Here is an 18,198-nt window from a genome sequence, read left to right as displayed (position 1 = left end):
ATGTGCATGTGTACCCATAACCAAAATAGGCATCATATTAGTGTCCTTGTGGCCTTCTCGCTTCTTTTCTTCACCTTAATTATCTTTCACAACAACTAAAGCTTTAATCCCATACTTTCAGAAACCTTTAAATGGAAATATATTATTCTGCATTCTCAATCCAAATTAATGTTTACATGTTGGCAGTGTAATAAAGCAGCTAGTATATGTTTAATGAGGTTTGAAATGAAACAAACATCACTGTCACATTTTCAAAAACATAATATCATTGAGATTCAAAACAAATGTGGCATATGATTAATCCACTAACAGAAAAGAAAGTAATTTTAACTATTTGTTCTAATAACTAAATTTGACATCAATAATTTTTAGTTATATGGTGAAGCGGTGATGAAACTGAGTTGCCTAATTTCAGAAAATTTGTATGACCATATATATATCTAGAAATTTTGTATGCAAAAGAATTTATGTTCCGGTTAAAATTAGTAAATGGAGAAACGGTAAATCTAATTAATAGATACATTAGCCAAGAAACAATATACATATTTGGGTGTAGTGAAAGTAAGCCCGAAGGAGATAGGTGGGCAGGAGATAAGGAGAGAGACACACAATATGTTTTGTTTCCTTTGTTGTTAACAAATACTAAGACCTTTGAGGTTTGACGTTTTTTACCTCAGAGACTTCATATACCTTCCGTTCGTACCATCACGATTCATGACGTGTCTTGCTTAACACGTGTCCCTTCATCATTTCCACTGTTTTTTTTTTTTTTTTTTTTTTTTGTCTACATCAACACGTTCGCTTGAGCAATTTTGTCTACAATTAATTTTTTTTTTTGTTAAACCCTTACCGATCGATCTCTGTCAATTCACACGGCCAGGTTCGCAAGAATAAAGTAAAATGCTTAATCGTAAACTTGACACCACAATTATGAGTTTGTTATTATTGGACAAACTAATATCAATGGGGAAAGCGGAAATAAAAACAACTTAACGTGTGAGCATTTGAGTGGATGGAGTTTGAAATGAAAATTTAACAACAGTCAACAAGGAGACAATAATACGTGAACAAACAGAGGATCAAATGTTTTCTGTATATTATTGATGTTCGATCTACATACGTATATAAACACAAAAACAATCAGTACAAATCAGATTTCTGCATATTAAGGAAACTAAATCACTCAGCTGATCTCGAGAGATTCACGACCAACTTGATGACCAAGTCTTCTTAACCATAAGTGAACCAGAAGATAACCGGATCCATCTCCAACAATACGTACGTTCATATTTGTGCTTATATACGCTAACAGAACTAAGAAAGGTCAAGGCAGATGTAATGCAGTTGAGATTACTCTAAGTCTCTAACCATTCAAAAAAAAGAAAACACAAGGAATCGAAAACATTCAAAAGGCAAAAGAGAAGGAGAAGAAAAAGTTAGTTTGGCCTGGTCCTGGTTTAAAATGGGTTTCAAGCCAGTAAACAAGAATGAACCAGTCGAAGTCCAAAGAGACTTTGGCAAAATTATGAGCACCTCGCATACTTCATTGTGTAGTCAACTTCCTATGCAAATATTCACACACCTTGAGTTGGACTTTGCACTTTAAGTTCAGTAACTTCAGGGACATCGAGCTGTGTAGCTGAGAAGTGAATTACATCTCCTCCAAACAAAGAAAATAGTGCCAAAAATGCATTATCATATGAGTGAGTGAACATCAGGAGAAAAAGTAAGACCATCATTAGTAAGGGGTACTCACTAAGTTACTCTTGGATTTGGGCCGCAAATTAATAATAAACAACCCATATATGGGTCCATAAACGGAGAACCGTTGCTGTCGGAAGGATTTTGAGCAACCCTTTAGGAGCGTTACGTGGCGGCTCCTGAATTGTGGTTTCGTAAATATAAAACCGTTTTTTTTATTTTTTCTTCATTTTCTTTTCCCTTTCTTCCCTTATGTCTCTCTCTCTCTTCTCTCTCAAAAACTCTGGCGAGAGAACACGCGATTCATATGTAATCGGAAAAATCAATGGATTCACGTCGAATCCATTGAATTTTTTGGCTTAAACTGGTTGGTTGATGGTCACCCAGAGGCTTTTGGATTCCAGATTGGTGTCTATTGTTGATTTGACGGTTGGGTGTTAAAGTCAAATCGACGGTGGAGGTTTCGTTTGGCGGGACAACGACGGTGGAGGTTCCATTTGGTGGGACAAGGACGGGGGAGGTTTCTTCTGGTGGCGTACAGCGAACAGCGAGGGCCACTAGCTAACGAATCGCAAAGAGAAGGTTGGTCTTTTCATTTTCCGATTTATTGCATGTTATGTTGATTCATATCGGGTGGTCTTTAGTTGTTAGGGTTTCAGATTAATTAGATTGATTGTTAGAATGGTGAATGTTTTCTGTCGATTTGACTTATTAGGCGTAGATTGTGAGATTTGTTTGATGTTCAATTGTTTGAGAGATTTGTTTGGAGGGTTTACGGTTATGAGCTTTAATCGATTTATTGTCTGATTGTCTTTTATGTGATTAGATATGTTTATCTTTCTTGTTATAGCTTGTAGAGTGAAGCCGTTTGTTGTTCTTACTTAAGGGTAGAATGTTTTAGTTTTATCTTTTGTATAAGTAATTGTGTGATTAATATTGACTCTTTTGTCATGTTTTGTGCGAGGTTAAATGTTAAAGAGTGGTATTCATGAAGTGGACACAGTGGTTGGATTCTCTTATTTGAAAGGTATGGAATCCGATTCTTTCAAATGTTGTTGTTAGATTTGGTTTGAGTTTCTGTGTTGGAATGAGTTTGTCTGTTAGATTTTGTTTGTGTTTATATGCTTGAAGTGTTATGTTTGTCTTTGTGTTATAGTTTGTTGAACCATTGTTGTTGTATTTGATTGTTTGAATGTTTGATGTTTTGTATAAAATTGTGTGAAAAGGTTTGGTCTTATTGCTTTCATAAGTGATGAAACCGTGTGTTGTTGTTTTATTTCCTCAAGTGTTTAAGTCTTTTTCGAAACCCGTTTGTCTTTTATTTTTCTTAAAGTGTTCAAGTCTTGATCAATTGTTTAAGTTTTGATCAATTGTTTGAGTCGAGTCAGTCATTGATGATTGCTTTTTGTTTGTTGGTTGTATTAAATATGGTTAGTACTTTATTAGGAAGATACTTGTCAAGTCAGTCATTGATGAATGCTTCAACATCAAACTTATTGTTTGATGTTGTAGGATTTGTAGGTTGTTTTAATGTAATAAATTTGTGGTTGTTGTAGTGTAGGTAAAAACTTAAATTTGAAAACCTTAATCCACTTGGTTTAAAAGTAAACTTCACCTTACCAACTAACCTAAACCATTAACTTTTTCTCTACAAACCCTTTTTGTTTTACATCAGCTTTCACTAACATAAGCAATGGATCCTAGAAACCTTAATCGTTTTCCACATACATGTTTTGTTGATCTTATGAATTCTCAAAAAGACTCCAACAGTTCTGATAATCTGATTCTTCCAAATACATCCTCTTCTCAGTCTGTCCACTTTAACTCTACCTTCTCTTTTCAGCCTGTCCACTTTACCTCTACCTTCTCTTCTCAACCTGTACACTTTAGTCCTGGATTCTCTTCTATGCCACTTCACTTTAGCCCATCATCTGACTCTGAAGACTGTATCGAGTTAACAGTTGATGAGAATGAAGAAGACGGAGGAAGAGGAATTAGAAAGCGGTGGATTGCAGAGGAGGATGTCAATCTCATAAGCGCTTGGTTAAACACAAGCAATGATCCAGTTGTAAGTAATGAGCAGCAGCTTCAAAGTTTCTGGAAGAGGGTTGCTGACTACTACAAAGCAAACGATCGCTCATCTGGTTCAATAGCAAGAGGGCCTTCACAATGTAAGGCTAGGTGGAACAAGATAAATCACTCGGTCAATAAGTTTGTGGGGTGTTACGCACAAGCGAGTTCAAGTAGAAAGAGTGGAGAATCAAAAGATGACGTATTGAGCATGGCGTATGAGCTTTTCAAGAACGACATGGACAAGCCATTTCTGCTAGGACATTGCTGGAGGGAATTGAAGCATGATCAGAAATGGATCACGGAGGAGTGTAGCCATAGGCGGACTAAACTCACTTCAGAAGGAGCATACTCACCCGGAGAGTGCAATGATGGAGCTAAGATGAGGCCTCCGCGGGTTAAAGCTTCTAAGAGAAAAGGGAAGAAACCGAAAGTGATTGTTGATGTGAAGGATGGTTTTGTGGCTAAGTTAGATAGGATCATAGCAATAAAGGAGCAAGAACAAGCCGCTAAGGAGATACATGCCAAAATGAGATTGCTAGACAGCCTTATTAACAAGGGTGAACTAACACCCGCTAAAGTTACACTTAGGGACAAACTCATAGACCAGATGGTGACAAACATCTAGGTGTTGTTCTTTTGTTTATTCTGTTAGATTGTATGTCTCTTGTTGTGTTGTCTTTTGTTGGAGCCTAGACTAATTATACCGTGGTGTTTTATTCGTTTGTTTCAGGTTTTTGAGGACAAATATTAAGCTGTCTCGTTGTCACGGGGAAGGAAACAAGTAGCGAGTGCAATCACGAAGGGGACAGTGTTCAACCCGTGTGTTGTTCTCTTGTTTTTTATGGTCACATGTTGCTTATCTTTTGGTATGTAGTGTCCACTGTAGTGTTGATTATCTTTTGTAAGGTTTGTATGACTTTTTTATGAGAACACTTTTGGTTTTTGTCCAACCCGTGAATAGGTTTTGCTATCATGTACTTCAAGCCGTGAATGGGTTTTGTTTTCTTGAGCCGTGTATGTTGTCTTTGGTCTATATAACACATCAGTTTAAAACTACTTCACTTCTATACTCATCCTCATTCGATTCTTCTTCTACATTTCTCTTCTCTTCATTTCTTGTTGTTTAATATTCAACAACAAACCCAAAGTGTCATAAGCCAAAACACATTTACATAAACCCTTACATCAAAAACCAAAATCCATTTCAAAATAAACCAAACTTCTCATAAAAAATGTTTAATTGGAGTTCTGATCATGAAATTGAAGAAATGGTAGAGGAGGAGGTTGATAGTTTAGTGGATGAGATTCAATACCACTACACTCACCCGACAGTACCACCAGCTCCAATAATCCGAAGAATGCACATTAATAGAGACCACGAAGAAGGCCACACTCGGTTATAGAATGATTATTTTAGTGATAATCCAACTTATACTCAAGCTATGTTCCGCCGTCGCTTTAGAATGAATAAACCATTGTTCATTCGTATTGTTAATCCTATTGAGAATGGAGTCTCATACTTTAGACAAACGCGAGATGCTTCTGGAAGGCTCGGTCTTTCTGCACTTCAAAAATGTACGTCAGCTATCTGTATGATGGCATACGGATGTGCGGCAGATGCGGTGGATGAATATTTACGACTCGCTGAAACAACCGCCCACAAATGCCTTCTACATTTTGTTGAGGGAGTTATAAATCTGTTTGGAGACGAGTATCTCAGAAGACCTACAACGGAAGACCTCCAACGATTGATGAATATTGGAGAACATTGCGGTTTCCCCGGAATGGTAGGGAGCACAGATTGTATGCAGTGGGAGTGGAAGAATTGTCTCACTGCGTGGAAAGGACAATATTCACGTGGATCTGGAAAACCGACAATCGTACTAGAGGCTGTGGCATCACAAGATTTATGGATTTGGCACGCATTTTTTGGACCACCAGGTACGTTAAATGATATCAATGTTTTGGACCGCTCACCGGTGTTTGATCATATCCTAGGGGCCGAGGTCTGAGAGTTACATACGTTGTCAATGGACGACAATACAATAAGGCGTACTACCTCACTGACGGTATCTATCCGAAATGGCAACTTTCATCCAATCCATTACACTTCCACGTGGCCGAAAAGCAAAACTCTTTGCTCAAAATCAAGAAGCATGTCGTAAAGATGTAGAGCGTGCATTTGGAGTCTTGCAAGCACGATTTGCAATCGTGAAAAATCCCGCACTTTTTTGGGATAAAGGAAAAATAGGAAAAATAATGATAGCATGTATCATCCTGCATAACATGATAGTGGAAGACGAACGACATGAATACAAATTCTACTATCCCTCGGAGTTCTATCACGGAGAAGGAAGCGGAACTTCTCATGTCGATTTATCGTATTCTACAGATATGCCAACAACTATAAATAATATGATGGGCATTCGAAATGACGTTCATAATACACAAATGACAAAAATTTGAGCATATCTGGCAAAAATTTGGGACAACCGCACAATAAATCTTATTTTGAATTTTATTTAATATGTTTAATATTTCAAATTTTGTAAAATATGTGAACTATTTTGAATTTTGTAAAATATGTTCAATATTTCAAAGTTTGTTAAATATGTTTAAGATTCCAAAGTTTTACGTAATATAAAATGTTTAATAATTGTTTTGTTATTTTATATTATTAAAATTGATAATTACTAAAAAATTAAAAATTATTATTTAAACAATTGAGCAATCCTGTTTGGGTTCTCTAATAAATGAATGATTTTGAAAAAATACTCTTAGAGTTGCTTTACTTAAATTAGTATTAATAATATTTCGAAGTACAAAATTACTTCGGGTCAATTAAAAAAACAAACCCGAAATCAAGGTAATCGGATTGGGGTGAGCAATATCCGAAAATTATAAATGGGTTATTGGGTCTTATTAAATCGTACATAATAAATATTAAATGAAACTTAAATAGATTTCCAAAACAAAACAATTGTAGTTGCGAGAATATTTTTGGTGCCTGTAAATTAGGAAACTAACGAAATTAGTGTTATATTAATCAGTTAGTAAATATGAAAATACCAAAATAAATTATTTCGGGAATTTTAATTATAGAAATATCATTTATGGGCAGAAACTGTAATTTAAGTAGTTGCCATAAATAATAAACGTTTCAACCAAAAGTTCCTAATCAATATCATATCTTCATAAAGGAAATTAATAAAAAAAAATATATTGAAGCAATATACGCTCATAGATACTGTTGTATTTTCAAATTTAATTTGGAAAAAAATCAAATTTAATCCAACGTAATGAATTTCGGAAATTTCAAACCATAGATATCAAAGTATTACGTAATCATAGGGATCTTGAATATTTAATATTTTATGAATTAATCAATAGTAAACAAAATTTATGGGAATGTTAGTTATCTATATATTATTCTATTTAAATTTGGAATGTTGTAGTTCAAATCATTTTAATTTGGGTAATACCTATGTACACAAAATAGATACTAACTGAATGTGATCTTAACAAACCTGTGTAATCTTCAAAGAATATTTTCAAAACCCTAAACCTATAGTCAGTTCTCTAAACTATAAATATTAGCATGACGTTGTGCTATTCTCATATCATTCTCATTTTCCCCACTAAACTCTATTTGCAAAATTGTGACAAAAATATGGCTGGTAATGATGGTTTCACAAGCCTCAATGCTATCAAACCTTTCAAACAAACCTAGAAAATTCAGGTAAAAGTGCTTCATTGTAAGAAGAATACTCAACTTACAAAAGAGAGACAAATTACAAAGTTGATGATGATTTTGACCGAATCATATGTAAGCTCTAATTCTCACTTTCTAATATGTTAGTAATATAGAAATGACTTTTTCTCATTCATTTTGTTTAATCTAATATTAGTCCTTTTCTTTGAAATTGTAGGTTTAATTGGAAAATATAATATTTTGAAGGTAAAAACAAAACCTAACCCGTTAAGTCATTTTTATATGCTTAAATGACTTTCATTTATACATGACTTAACCAAATTCTAGAAAATCAAAAGCATTGGTAAGTCTACTACATTTTCTCATTTGTATTTGTATTTTCTTGGACATTATTTAGTTTGTACCTTTTGTTCCCATATTATTGCAGATGTGAATTGGTTGCAAAATGGATTGTGGAAGCTCACGAAAATGTAACTGAATCGGTTGGTTAGAATTTTTGAATATAATATTATCCATTATGTTTAGTCCTTTCTAATATATTCGATTATTGTATTATATGTATGCATCATTTGATGAATGATTAGACTTTTATTTTTTTTGTAGATGACTTAACCAAATTTTGTAGCTGGTACACATGAATTTTTATTCACAAAATATACTATCCAAATATTTACGAAAACAAATTTTATTGAAAAACTATATGACGTATTTTGCTATTTAAATTATGGACTAACTTTTTAATTAATGTGTAATTAATAAAAAAATTAAGCACAATGTTAAAGTTATTGTACCAATACTATACATGCAAAAAAGTAGTATTCATCTGCGACGGATCGTATTTTTCTTTATTTGTCTTTATTATATTTTCATACTTAACTAATAGAAACAATATTAAAATATATGGTACACACTATATGTCAATAAATAGTATCACTGATTTTTTCAAGAGTTATGTGGTTTGTAAATTTCATAATCATATGTTAGAGAAAGTTAGATTTGATATTTGTTATGTTTATATTAAATTATATTTATAAATATTTTTTCGTGCTGTAGCGCGGATTTGATCCTAATGATTAATAAATTTGAGAGTATGCTAGGAGAGGTATTAACTAATGATGCTCTAAGTGACCGTGCCATGTGTTAATTAGTAATGTATGACACTTTATTATTATCGATCCACAGATTCATGATATTTTGATATTTTCAATTAGTAAAGAACGTTTGATAAGTATTCCCATCCACTAGAATGGGCTTAGAGAACGTATGGCCCATCCATGTGTATAACATTAAACTCATGTCGTTTTTTTAAGAGAATGAACATATCAATCCCACATCGCTTAGAACTGAAAGTATAATTGAAGAAGCAGAGTATAAAACAAGATGTAGGCCGGCAGAGAAAAGTACTTACCTGGACGGGTCAACTCGTGACCAAGAAGACGAGTGGCCTAAGCTAGTGACCTCCATTGCACATAAAGGAGGGGTGCTTAGCTTAAGGTCTCCCCAAGTGGAAGAGCCTGCGTTCACGCGATCTTTACCATTTTTAGTCTTAATCATATTTAGCTATTCTTACTTTATTTAACAAAGTACATTTTCCATTTATTAGGAATGTTAACTTTTGAAAACGTATATATCTCTTACTTTGGATGGAGTCTTGGAAAAATACATCAACTTGGTCGGTTTTGTTTTGGTATTTAAAGAAAGAGGCATTTGTCGAATGAAACTTATCTTTGCGCTTGGGGCAATGACGCAGCTAGTGAGGTTCTAACCGAGACGCGTCTAGTGCTGGTTGAAAACTATTCCCAAACCCCCTCATAGGTGTAAAAGCCTTTAAGAATTTCTGGAAGGGCTCCTTTCGGGGTAAAACCCTACAATCCTCGGTTTAAATTTTGTTTTCTCAACTCATGGCATTGTTTGTTTGTCTGAAAGCTAAAGGGTCAACTAAAAATTTATGGAAGAGCTCTCCTTGTTTCAATGGTCGTAGCTATAGCACCTCTAAGTCAGCAACGAACCTTGTTATGCAAACAGACTAACAAAAGTGGTAGAGGCTGAAGTCATTACTTGGCTCTTCAAACCAATACGATAGGTTTCTGGATTGGTTTGGGTTTTACTGTTTTAGTTTCTTGGCCTGGATCTGTTTTGAAACCGAACGTAAATGCTAATAGGAAAACAAAAGTCTTGTGTGGTGGTTAACATTGATTCGATTAGATCAGATCAGATTATGTATGTATATGATGATTACATCATATTCTCAAAACAAATGTTCATCATACAAGATATATGTATATGAAAACCAAACTTTAATTTGCATATTAAACACTGTAAACTGAGTCTAAAGTTGCAGTGTAGTTAACTGAATCTTGTTAACGTTTTTGTCACTTTAACGATGAAGATAAGTTAAGACGTCTACATGCAGCATCTATATAATTAATGTCATACTTGACAACCATCGTATAAACAACATTCATGAACATAATAAAGACGCTCGATCTAAACATTATAGACTTCCGAATGTTGTGATCAGAACAAACTGATAAATCAATAAACCCTTTTTTCAAAAGAAAGAAAAAACTGATAAATCAAACGGTTAATAATTGCACTAATGACACGTGTTGCTTTTCCATCCATCGATCAAAACCCAAAATTATTTCATAAAAAGAAAAAAGAAAAAAATGTCCCAATTCAAAAAACCCAAAAAAAAAAAAAAATCAGAGCAGTTGATCCCCAAAGAAAACATCAAATCGATGATACAGTTTCTCCTTCTTTTAATCAATGGCTATCAAACTGTTAACTCTCTTCTTCTTCTTCTACAATGCGATCTCAATTTCCCAATCCACAGGTTCGTTTGTGTTTTTCTCTTCACTAGCATTATTAATTGTACTCGACGGGGTTTTTGATTTTTTTTTGGAGTGTTTTCTCTTTACCGTAGATGAAGAATCTGGGCTCCCGAAATTTACATTCAGTTGGTCGGATGATAAGAGAAAGTTCAAATCTGGCGAAATCGCTGCGATTTCGATCAAAGTTGTCGGGAATTTCGAAAACCATGGCAACGCTTCGTTAGGTCAGAGAGCGTTTAAGCCCACAGTTACTGTAAACGGCAAAATCGGCAACAGTTGGTACATTTCTGGGGTTTGGCTACATCTCGGCGAAGATATTGGAAATTGGAAGATTTATTTTACTCCAATCATGGTTGGGATCTTCAACATCGTTATAGACGAAGACAATTTCAAAGTGTTGGATTCGTCGCTACACTTCGAAGTCGAAACAGGTTTCTTTGAGTTTTTTGATGTTCCTCGAAATTTTTGGATTAAAAGTAATCAGAGAGATTATACTAATAAATTTTTGTGAAGGGATGATGTACCCATCGGTATGTGTTGTGTCTTGGATGGGACTAAGGAATGTGTTTGAAGCCGGGAAGGTGATTGAGTTTCAGGGGTTTTCTTTGTCTCTTCTTTATGAGCCATGTTTGAGCAGGACCTTTGGATGTTTCCAATTGTGTGAGCATATGGAAGTCAGAGCTAAACACATGGCAGATGTTTTCTAAAATGGACATCTTCTTACACCAGAGAGATCGATTTGGAAACCTCGTTTCTGGTTTTTACGAATTCGATGCTGATGTGGTGGAAAAAGAGACTGGTTTGTCCATACCGGTATCAGATTTCCAGTTTGAGTATGTAGAGCCGGGGATTCAGTTTATGTCTTTTAGCCTCTTTTGAACCAGGAAATTTCTTGCTTACTCTTTCTGATATCAAGCAGCACAATGTGAGCATCTCTGGTATGCCACATGCGTATACAGTATATATAGGTCAGTGTTTGCCTAAACTGCTTTATGGTATGATGTTTTTCTTTTAGTCCTCTTATTTGTTTTCTTGACAGGTTATTGTGATGGATCAACAAGTATAGTAAATGGTTCAGGGATCAATGCTTCTATTGCTGGGGAGTCTCTTGGCTTCTCTATTTACTTGAATCGACTGATGCTTATGGTTACCCCTCGTCAGTCCAAGCGGATAGACTTCAGGTCAGAATCCTACTAGACGCTGATTCCTCATTTATTCTGCCAACCATACAGCCAAGAGACACCCTCAATGGTACAATTTCCTACTTTCCTTCTTCTGCCAACCATACAACCACAAGCCACAATTTCTTCACTTGTGGCTTATTTTGGCAAATGATTTAACAGGGAGTGGATCAAGTTACCTAACTGCTACCCCCTTGTATGAGCAACATGGCAGAAGAGTAAGAAGACTCTCTCTCTGCATTTGTGCGTATGCATACCTGATTAGGCCTAGAGACTTAAGGGGAGTTCTTTCTTGCAGGCTTCAGGTAACCTAGCGACTCAAGCGAGTATTTTCGACGTAACTTATACTGCAAAAAGGAGTGGAATCTATAAAATTCTTATATCATCTGGAAACATAGTCCTCAATGGAGGCCAGCCTTTCATCACGGAAGTATATGCAGGTATCCTGCTCCTTACCCGAATCTAGACAACTAGATATTTCCAATGTTTAGAGAGTGTCTAGTAAATTGGAAAAGGCCCATTCTCACTCTTGCTTTTCTCAGGTGAAGTTAATGTGGCGGCGTGTAGTGTGACCCAATTCAGTGGAAAAGTGCCAAAGCAAATCAAGAATGAAATTGTGGTGTTGCTCTTGGACGGCTTCTACAATCCTGTACCGTCACAACCGTCCCGTTTGAAGTTGGAGATCACCTCAGCTAATACTTCAAGTTTCACTACATGGGAATTTGTAGATAATAATGATGGGACCTATACTGGTAGTTATCTGGCCATGGAGGTGGGTACTTACCACATTTGCGTTTCCGTTGACAATAAACATATCCAACCTTGCCCCTTTGAAGTAAATGTGTACAGCTGTAAGTCCATTACTTTTCTTCTTTCACACCATGATTTGCATGTTTTTGAGATTCTGCCATGATTTCAGATGGATACTTTCCAAGAGCCTATAATGATCCAGTCAGTGTATGGGAAGATGAGTCAATATCTTTTAAACCACTGGAAAACGACTATTTTGCTGGCGGCAATGCGAGCATGCTCGGTTTCTCACAAGTGAGGATCGAAAGTTGCATTTCTTCTATGTTTTTGCAGATAGTTAAATCATCTGACGGCAGCAAAATCTTTGTCTGTAAACTGTTGTTTTCTATTTGTTTTTGGATGTTAGCCAGGTCATGGTTCTCTTCTGAGAGATGGAAACGTGCTTAGATACACGCCAATCAAGGACTTTTCAGGAAACGACTCCTTTCCTTATATAATAGCTGATATAAATGGAAACTTAGCCGCAGCTACAGTCTACATCTCTGTTCTTACTGCTCCTCCTCAGTTTGTCTCATTTTCCGGCGGATTACAAGCAACTGAAGATCTTATTAGTCCGAGATATGGGCAAGCATTCTTCGTCTTTTCTTGTTTACGTTAGTTTATCTTACTAATACTCCACTGCAGCTATAGTAATCCTGTTCTTGAATGTTATTACAGTGGCTTCTCTGGGTTGCAGATAAGCTACTCAGACCTGTCAGAGAACATTTCAGTTACAGTACAAGCACTTTCGGGATCGGTCATTTTATCTCCAATGCTGATGTAGTTTAGACTGCCTTCAAGTGGAAGACTCTCAGTTAGCAATGGAGGTGAAAATGGAAGGCTCTTAATCTTAGAAGGACAAGTAGGAGTTATCAATCCTGCACTTCAGTCCATTCAATATCTCGGGTATACATATATGGAATCACAGATAGTTATTATAGTATTACAAGAGTTTCAGATGCCACTCTCATTTTTATTCTTTGGTCTTGTCTGCCTCAGAAATGAGAATTTTGCTGGTGTTGATTCTCTTCGGCTGTCCACAAAGAACAAGAACGGGATCAATCATCTGGATGTTCCGGTTTTTGTTGAACCTGTAAATGATCCGCCGTACATTAACGTTCCTCAATATATAATGCTGGAGAGTAACGGGAGTGAATCACTCATCTTTCACCCGGAAAGAGACAAGTTCAACTTTTCAGCTGGAGATCCAGATCTTGTTCATTTCCCCGGTAATGCTAACAATTTACAATTCACTCTTGATCACTTTCAAGCTAGCAACACATTTCTCTTTTTGAGTGATGAAAGCAAAATTTCAGGTGGTGATTCTCAATTTTTAGTAACGTTTTCTGTGGAAGTCACTGACGGGTTTCTGCTGACAAACTTACCGTCGGAGCTTATAAACTCAACAGAGCTGAAGTTCAAAAACATGTTCCAATGGCAGCCAATTCAGACATACGCCGCCATCTCTAAACATGTGAATGTCAAAGCCAGTGGGATCAGGTTTCGCGGAACTATAAAGCAATGCAACGAACTCATGCAACAGCTGCTCCATCATGTAAAATCAAATCCTCAATCTTTCAATTAGATGTGTTTGGTTTCTCATGTGTACATGACCACCATGAATCTTGTGTAGGGAGGGGAGAATGGTGCGGTTTTGACCCTAAAACTGAGTGACATGGGGAACTACGGGTGCTACCTTGACTGTACCGAGAGAATTTCACTGCCTTTACACGCAGAGGCTCACGTAAACCTCATCAGAAAGAGACCATTGAGTTCCCTTACAGCTCACGGTACGTGAATGATATACTTTGTGTGGTTTCAATTCGGTTTGGTTGACTCGGTTATTGTGAAATTATAACCAACAGAACTTTGGTTAGTTCCACTTCGATTTGGTCTTGTTTTGGTTTGGTTTGGATTTGGTTTTTTGTTACTCGATCTCAAATGATTCGGCTCTGACTTGGTTGGTGTTGTTTAGTCTAAAAAAATCGGTTTAGTTTTATTCATTGTAGTAAAATGATGAGTAGTAAAAATGATTTTTTTTCACAGTTTGGTTTAGTTTTCGTTGCCCACCTCTAATAATTCCTTGGGTTCAACTTTTAATATCTATGTCACTTGGTAGCAGTTCTAGGATCTATGATTGTGATGGAGTCGCTCGTGGTATTCACTCTCGCTACTGTGCTTCTGTTCTTCACCTGCAAATGCGCGTTTCTTCTGGTACACGAGAGAAGAAGTGAACATTGTGCCCACAAGAGTTTACAGCAACCAACAGTAAACAAAAACAACTCAATCTCTCTTGTGTTTTCTTACAACCATTTGTGTCCATATTTAAACCGTGATCTATCTTCTCTGAACAGGACAAAGCCGAATTTCTAAACGACAATGTTGTTTCAACAACAACATTCGCTGGTTGTCTCCCGGAAAGTACGTGGAAACGCCATCATCCTCAGAGGTATAAATAATTGGGTAAATCGTATACTTTTAATTGATTTCCCTTCCTTTTTACATAGTAGTGTTTTGTTTGTTGGTATATAGAGACGTCGCTGAAACTTCCGGCAAGCAGAATAAGCAGTTGTCACCAGATATTAACAGTTTTATGCCGTTTGAGGTAGAGAATGCTAGAAGTTGATGAAACTGAGCTATCACAATTACAAACAATCAAGAAATCTCATGGAATGGGCAAAAGAAATGCATTAACAAGAAAACCACAGACGAAGACAGTCATGCTTCTGGTTGTAAATGCTCTCATGAATTGATTCTATAGAATTACCTTTGTGGTTAGCTACCAATGCAAATTCAATAATATCAGATAATATATACAAATTGATATGTAATTCCTATTTTGATCTGAGAAGATTAATGAAAAGAATTGATTTTGAAATAAACCAACAAATACAACACAAAACATAGAAACAAAAACACAAACGTTATACAGTATTACTTAAACCTGAACTGAAGCTGATCAATTTAGCTGATATATGGAAAACACTGATCGAGGTTCTCCTGATGAGTGTACCAATTATCAAGGGAGTTTTCAAAATCAGTATGGAAATCAATTAGTTGATCAATATCCAGCTCTTGATCGAAATCTAAGTTTACTTCAGTAAAAGAGTTGTTGTTGTTGTTGTCCGTGACGCAGAAGCTTTCACAAAGCGGGAGGATCTGATCATCAGTGAAGACCGTGTCCGGTATGAGAGAATAATCATCTGGACAAGTGGACTGATCATCGAGAGGAGGAGGGATGCAACGAATTATTGGAGAAGTAGACTGAAGATGATGATTTAGGGTTTGATCCGGCTCTTGAGTTGCGCCGTCGCTCTTCTCGTTGTTCTTCAGGTCGTCGTGATCATTAACGAAAGAAGCTTCATCCGCACGCAATTCCTTGAGATTACCCAACAACGTCCACATGGAATCAATTGCGTCACTAATCTCTCGCGGATCCTCCGATCTGATAAGCCTCTCGTTGTTCCACCAAAACCCTAACCCTAGGTTCTGACGAGTCAAGCAGATACCAACGTCCTCCCTCATGGCTTTGTCATCGTCGGGATCAGGAACGGGAACAGGACGTCGTCCCGAGAGAAAAGCAGAGACAACGCCATCGAGGGAGGAGTGGCCGAAGGAGTAGAAGGAGACGTTGGATTCGGAAGAAGAAGGAGTCGCTAAGACGGCGACTTGTGCACCGGAGAGGAGACAAAGCTGAGCGGCTTTGCTAAAGAGACCTTCACGGCGTTTGTTGCAAGTAGGCGCGAGGGAAGTCTTCTTCTTGATCGGCTTTATCTCGATCTTCCTCTTCATTCCCCCTTTCTTCACCATTCTCTTTTTTTTTCTGTTTCTTACGATCAGAGAGAGAGATGAGAGTGTTTTTTAGCGAGAGAGAGAGAGAGTTTTCTTTTGTTTGTAATAATGATTTCCTAAACTGCTACAAAAAGAGAGATTAGATTAGAGAGTGTTATGAAAGAAAATATCACGGGCCTCTATCTAATATATATAGGAGATTCGTCTACGAGTAAAGGAATTGGTGATGCCAGAGAGAAAAAGGAAACAATTTAGACATGCTGATTCAAATCAAATTGACTGGGCCCAAAATAATAATCACGGGCCTCTATATATGAAACCATTGCCAAATCAAATTGACTGGGCCCAAAAGCCCACACATATGAACCCTAAAACCCTTCGTCGTCGATATTGATTTTGCGCCAAAATCCACAGTCTTGTCTTGTGGCATCTATTTGGTCTGAGAGAGGACATCGGACGTTGAATTCGGAAGCGGGGGGATCATTGGCGGAGTACGAAGCAATTCGGAAGCGGCGTGGCGTAACGAGAAGGCGGCGCCGGAGATTCTTCAGTACGAAGGAGCTCTTGTTGAAAGAGCCAAAGAACAGATCGAATTTTAGTGGTAAATATCTCTAAATCCCTAACTGTTTTGTTTGTTTTGAGTTTTGAAATGTTTGTAATATTTATCAAACTACAGGAAGAAACAATTGAGGATTGATGTGGAAAATGGTAAAGACCCTTTGGACAGAACCCAGTTTCTACTCAGATCTTATCTCAGGGTTAGGCTTCTCCCAAGGTGTGTGTGTTGTGTTGCCACCCTATCTTCTCAGATTTAAGTGTCAATTGTAGTACAGGAATGTTGCGTTATAGACTTTTGATTTTGACTGTAAGAGATCTATATTTGCAACGGATTTATTGCTTTTGATCATTTCCTCCTAGGAAGAGGTTGGTTACTGATATTTGGAATGGAATGTATTTGCTTGACAGTTAGTTAATACACTTGTCTTTTGCTTGATAGTACCAGGTGTTGTTAGCTGTTGTACAAATATGTTTGCTGTAAAGACAATTTTCTTGCCTTATATGTATCTCCAATGGTTTTCATTTGACTGTTGCAGATAGACAAGTTTTTGTTCCACAACCTCATGTCAGAATACATCGACAGGTGTGCTGATGATTTAGCAAAGCTTTTGGAAGAGACTGTACTGCTTAAGTTGCCTGACAATTATCACTCGGTTCTCAACCAATCCCTTATAAGTGAAGTGGACGATATGGGTACCTTACCTTCCTTAGCCAGTTAACCTTATCACTTTCAACCATATTCTGAGTTGGTTTGTCATTATTTAGCTGGGCATTCCTTTCACACAGTAGCTAGAGTTCTCTGTCTGTTACTGAACACTACTATTATTTGTGAACTTACAGTGCCCCTGCCGCATTTGGACACCTTTGTTGTTTGTCGAAGCAACAACTTTGTCTCCCTCAGTCTATGAAGAGTGAGAGAATTCTCTTTCCATACACATTTATACACACAACCTTTCTGTAATCTATGTGTGGGTTTTTGCCTTTACTTACTTTGTGATACGTGATCATGGTTAGGTAGATTAGAGTATGGTTAGGACATTTTGGTTTTCATATTTTCCTATATTTTAAAGTGATTTCTTTTATGCATTAGGGTTATGATTAAGTTGTATGAAAACCTATATAAGGTCTATTATGATTAATAAGATTGGAAGCCCCAAGAATTAACCTTAATCTCAAGAGAGAATTAGGGTTAAGAGGGAGCTAAGCTTTCAATCGTTTCTTAATTCTCAAGCAAATAGTTGGTTCATAACACTTTGGGAGAGGAGAGTGCCCCGAGACTGTGGAGATGGAGTGCGGTGATCTCTACTTCATACGTTACAAGATTGTAAAAGGAGCAATCGAATATGGCCAAATTGACTTTATCTGAACTCAAAACATAGCATAAGTTTTGGGTGGTGCTAGTACCTTCTGTAGTTCTTCTGTTCAATGTTTATGATTTTGAGTTATATAGTGAAATTTTATATTGTATGAGTTTCCTTATGTCCTGATAGAAACTTGTCATTCTGTGGCTCGTCCGTAGTTATCGTCATTGATCTTCTTAGAATGTCTTAATAAGTGT

The 18,198-nt window shown here is 36.7% G+C and overlaps 3 protein-coding genes and 3 pseudogenes across 4 annotated transcripts; 5 read left to right on the top strand and 1 right to left on the bottom strand.

Moving 5' to 3' along the window:
- The first annotated feature begins 5,237 nt into the window (after positions 1 to 5,237).
- LOC147935160 (uncharacterized) lies at positions 5,238 to 6,184 on the top strand. Its single transcript, XM_087472886.1, has 3 exons — positions 5,238 to 5,715; positions 5,781 to 5,935; positions 6,068 to 6,184. The coding sequence occupies exons 1-3, from the start codon at positions 5,238 to 5,240 to the stop codon at positions 6,182 to 6,184; spliced, it is 750 nt and encodes a 249-aa protein (XP_087329012.1).
- A 2,702-nt stretch (positions 6,185 to 8,886) lies between these two features.
- Positions 8,887 to 9,010, top strand: LOC147935159 (U1 spliceosomal RNA; annotated as a pseudogene).
- A 199-nt stretch (positions 9,011 to 9,209) lies between these two features.
- On the top strand, positions 9,210 to 9,351 carry LOC147935158 (U4 spliceosomal RNA; annotated as a pseudogene).
- Positions 9,352 to 10,173: 822 nt separating this feature from the next.
- On the top strand, positions 10,174 to 15,172 carry LOC104725396 (protein GAMETE EXPRESSED 2-like; annotated as a pseudogene). Its single transcript, XR_015572406.1, has 16 exons — positions 10,174 to 10,322; positions 10,413 to 10,751; positions 10,834 to 11,288; positions 11,360 to 11,571; positions 11,664 to 11,719; positions 11,800 to 11,941; positions 12,044 to 12,352; positions 12,421 to 12,545; positions 12,658 to 12,875; positions 12,969 to 13,196; positions 13,290 to 13,519; positions 13,607 to 13,845; positions 13,924 to 14,080; positions 14,413 to 14,558; positions 14,645 to 14,739; positions 14,823 to 15,172. The product of XR_015572406.1 is annotated as a protein GAMETE EXPRESSED 2-like (transcript).
- Positions 15,173 to 15,233: 61 nt separating this feature from the next.
- On the bottom strand, positions 15,234 to 16,196 carry LOC104728721 (agamous-like MADS-box protein AGL97). The gene has a single exon (XM_010447666.2). It carries the CDS (start codon positions 16,098 to 16,100, stop codon positions 15,255 to 15,257), a length of 846 nt encoding a protein of 281 aa, XP_010445968.1. The 5' UTR covers positions 16,101 to 16,196; the 3' UTR covers positions 15,234 to 15,254.
- Positions 16,197 to 16,525: 329 nt separating this feature from the next.
- On the top strand, positions 16,526 to 17,863 carry LOC104725395 (DNA replication complex GINS protein SLD5-like; the record flags this gene model as incomplete). The annotated part of the gene is made up of 5 exons (XM_087472885.1): positions 16,526 to 16,680; positions 16,725 to 16,737; positions 16,773 to 16,859; positions 17,177 to 17,333; positions 17,481 to 17,863. Coding segments are annotated over 5 exons (480 nt in total), but the record flags the coding sequence as incomplete, so codon positions are not given.
- Positions 17,864 to 18,198: the final 335 nt, after the last annotated feature.

The sequence above is a fragment of the Camelina sativa genome, chromosome 11, assembly GCF_030686135.1.
Source record: "Camelina sativa cultivar CO46 ecotype springtype chromosome 11, ASM3068613v1".
In the NCBI taxonomy this organism is placed as follows: Eukaryota; Viridiplantae; Streptophyta; class Magnoliopsida; order Brassicales; family Brassicaceae; genus Camelina; species Camelina sativa.
The sequence above is the reverse complement of the archived record's forward strand: the minus strand, read 5'-3'. Positions and strand labels throughout refer to the sequence as shown.

Excerpts from the sequence above, each read along its gene's own strand:
- LOC147935160 (XM_087472886.1), top strand. The coding sequence starts at position 5,238 with ATGAATAAACCATTGTTCATTCGTATTGTTAATCCTATTGAGAATGGA. Across the intron at positions 5,716-5,780 it reads CGCATTTTTTGGACCACCAG|GTCTGAGAGTTACATACGTT; the intron begins GTACGTTAAATG and ends CTAGGGGCCGAG. Across the intron at positions 5,936-6,067 it reads TCAAAATCAAGAAGCATGTC|TGGAAGACGAACGACATGAA; the intron begins GTAAAGATGTAG and ends ATAACATGATAG.
- LOC104728721 (XM_010447666.2), bottom strand. The coding sequence starts at position 16,100 with ATGGTGAAGAAAGGGGGAATGAAGAGGAAGATCGAGATAAAGCCGATC.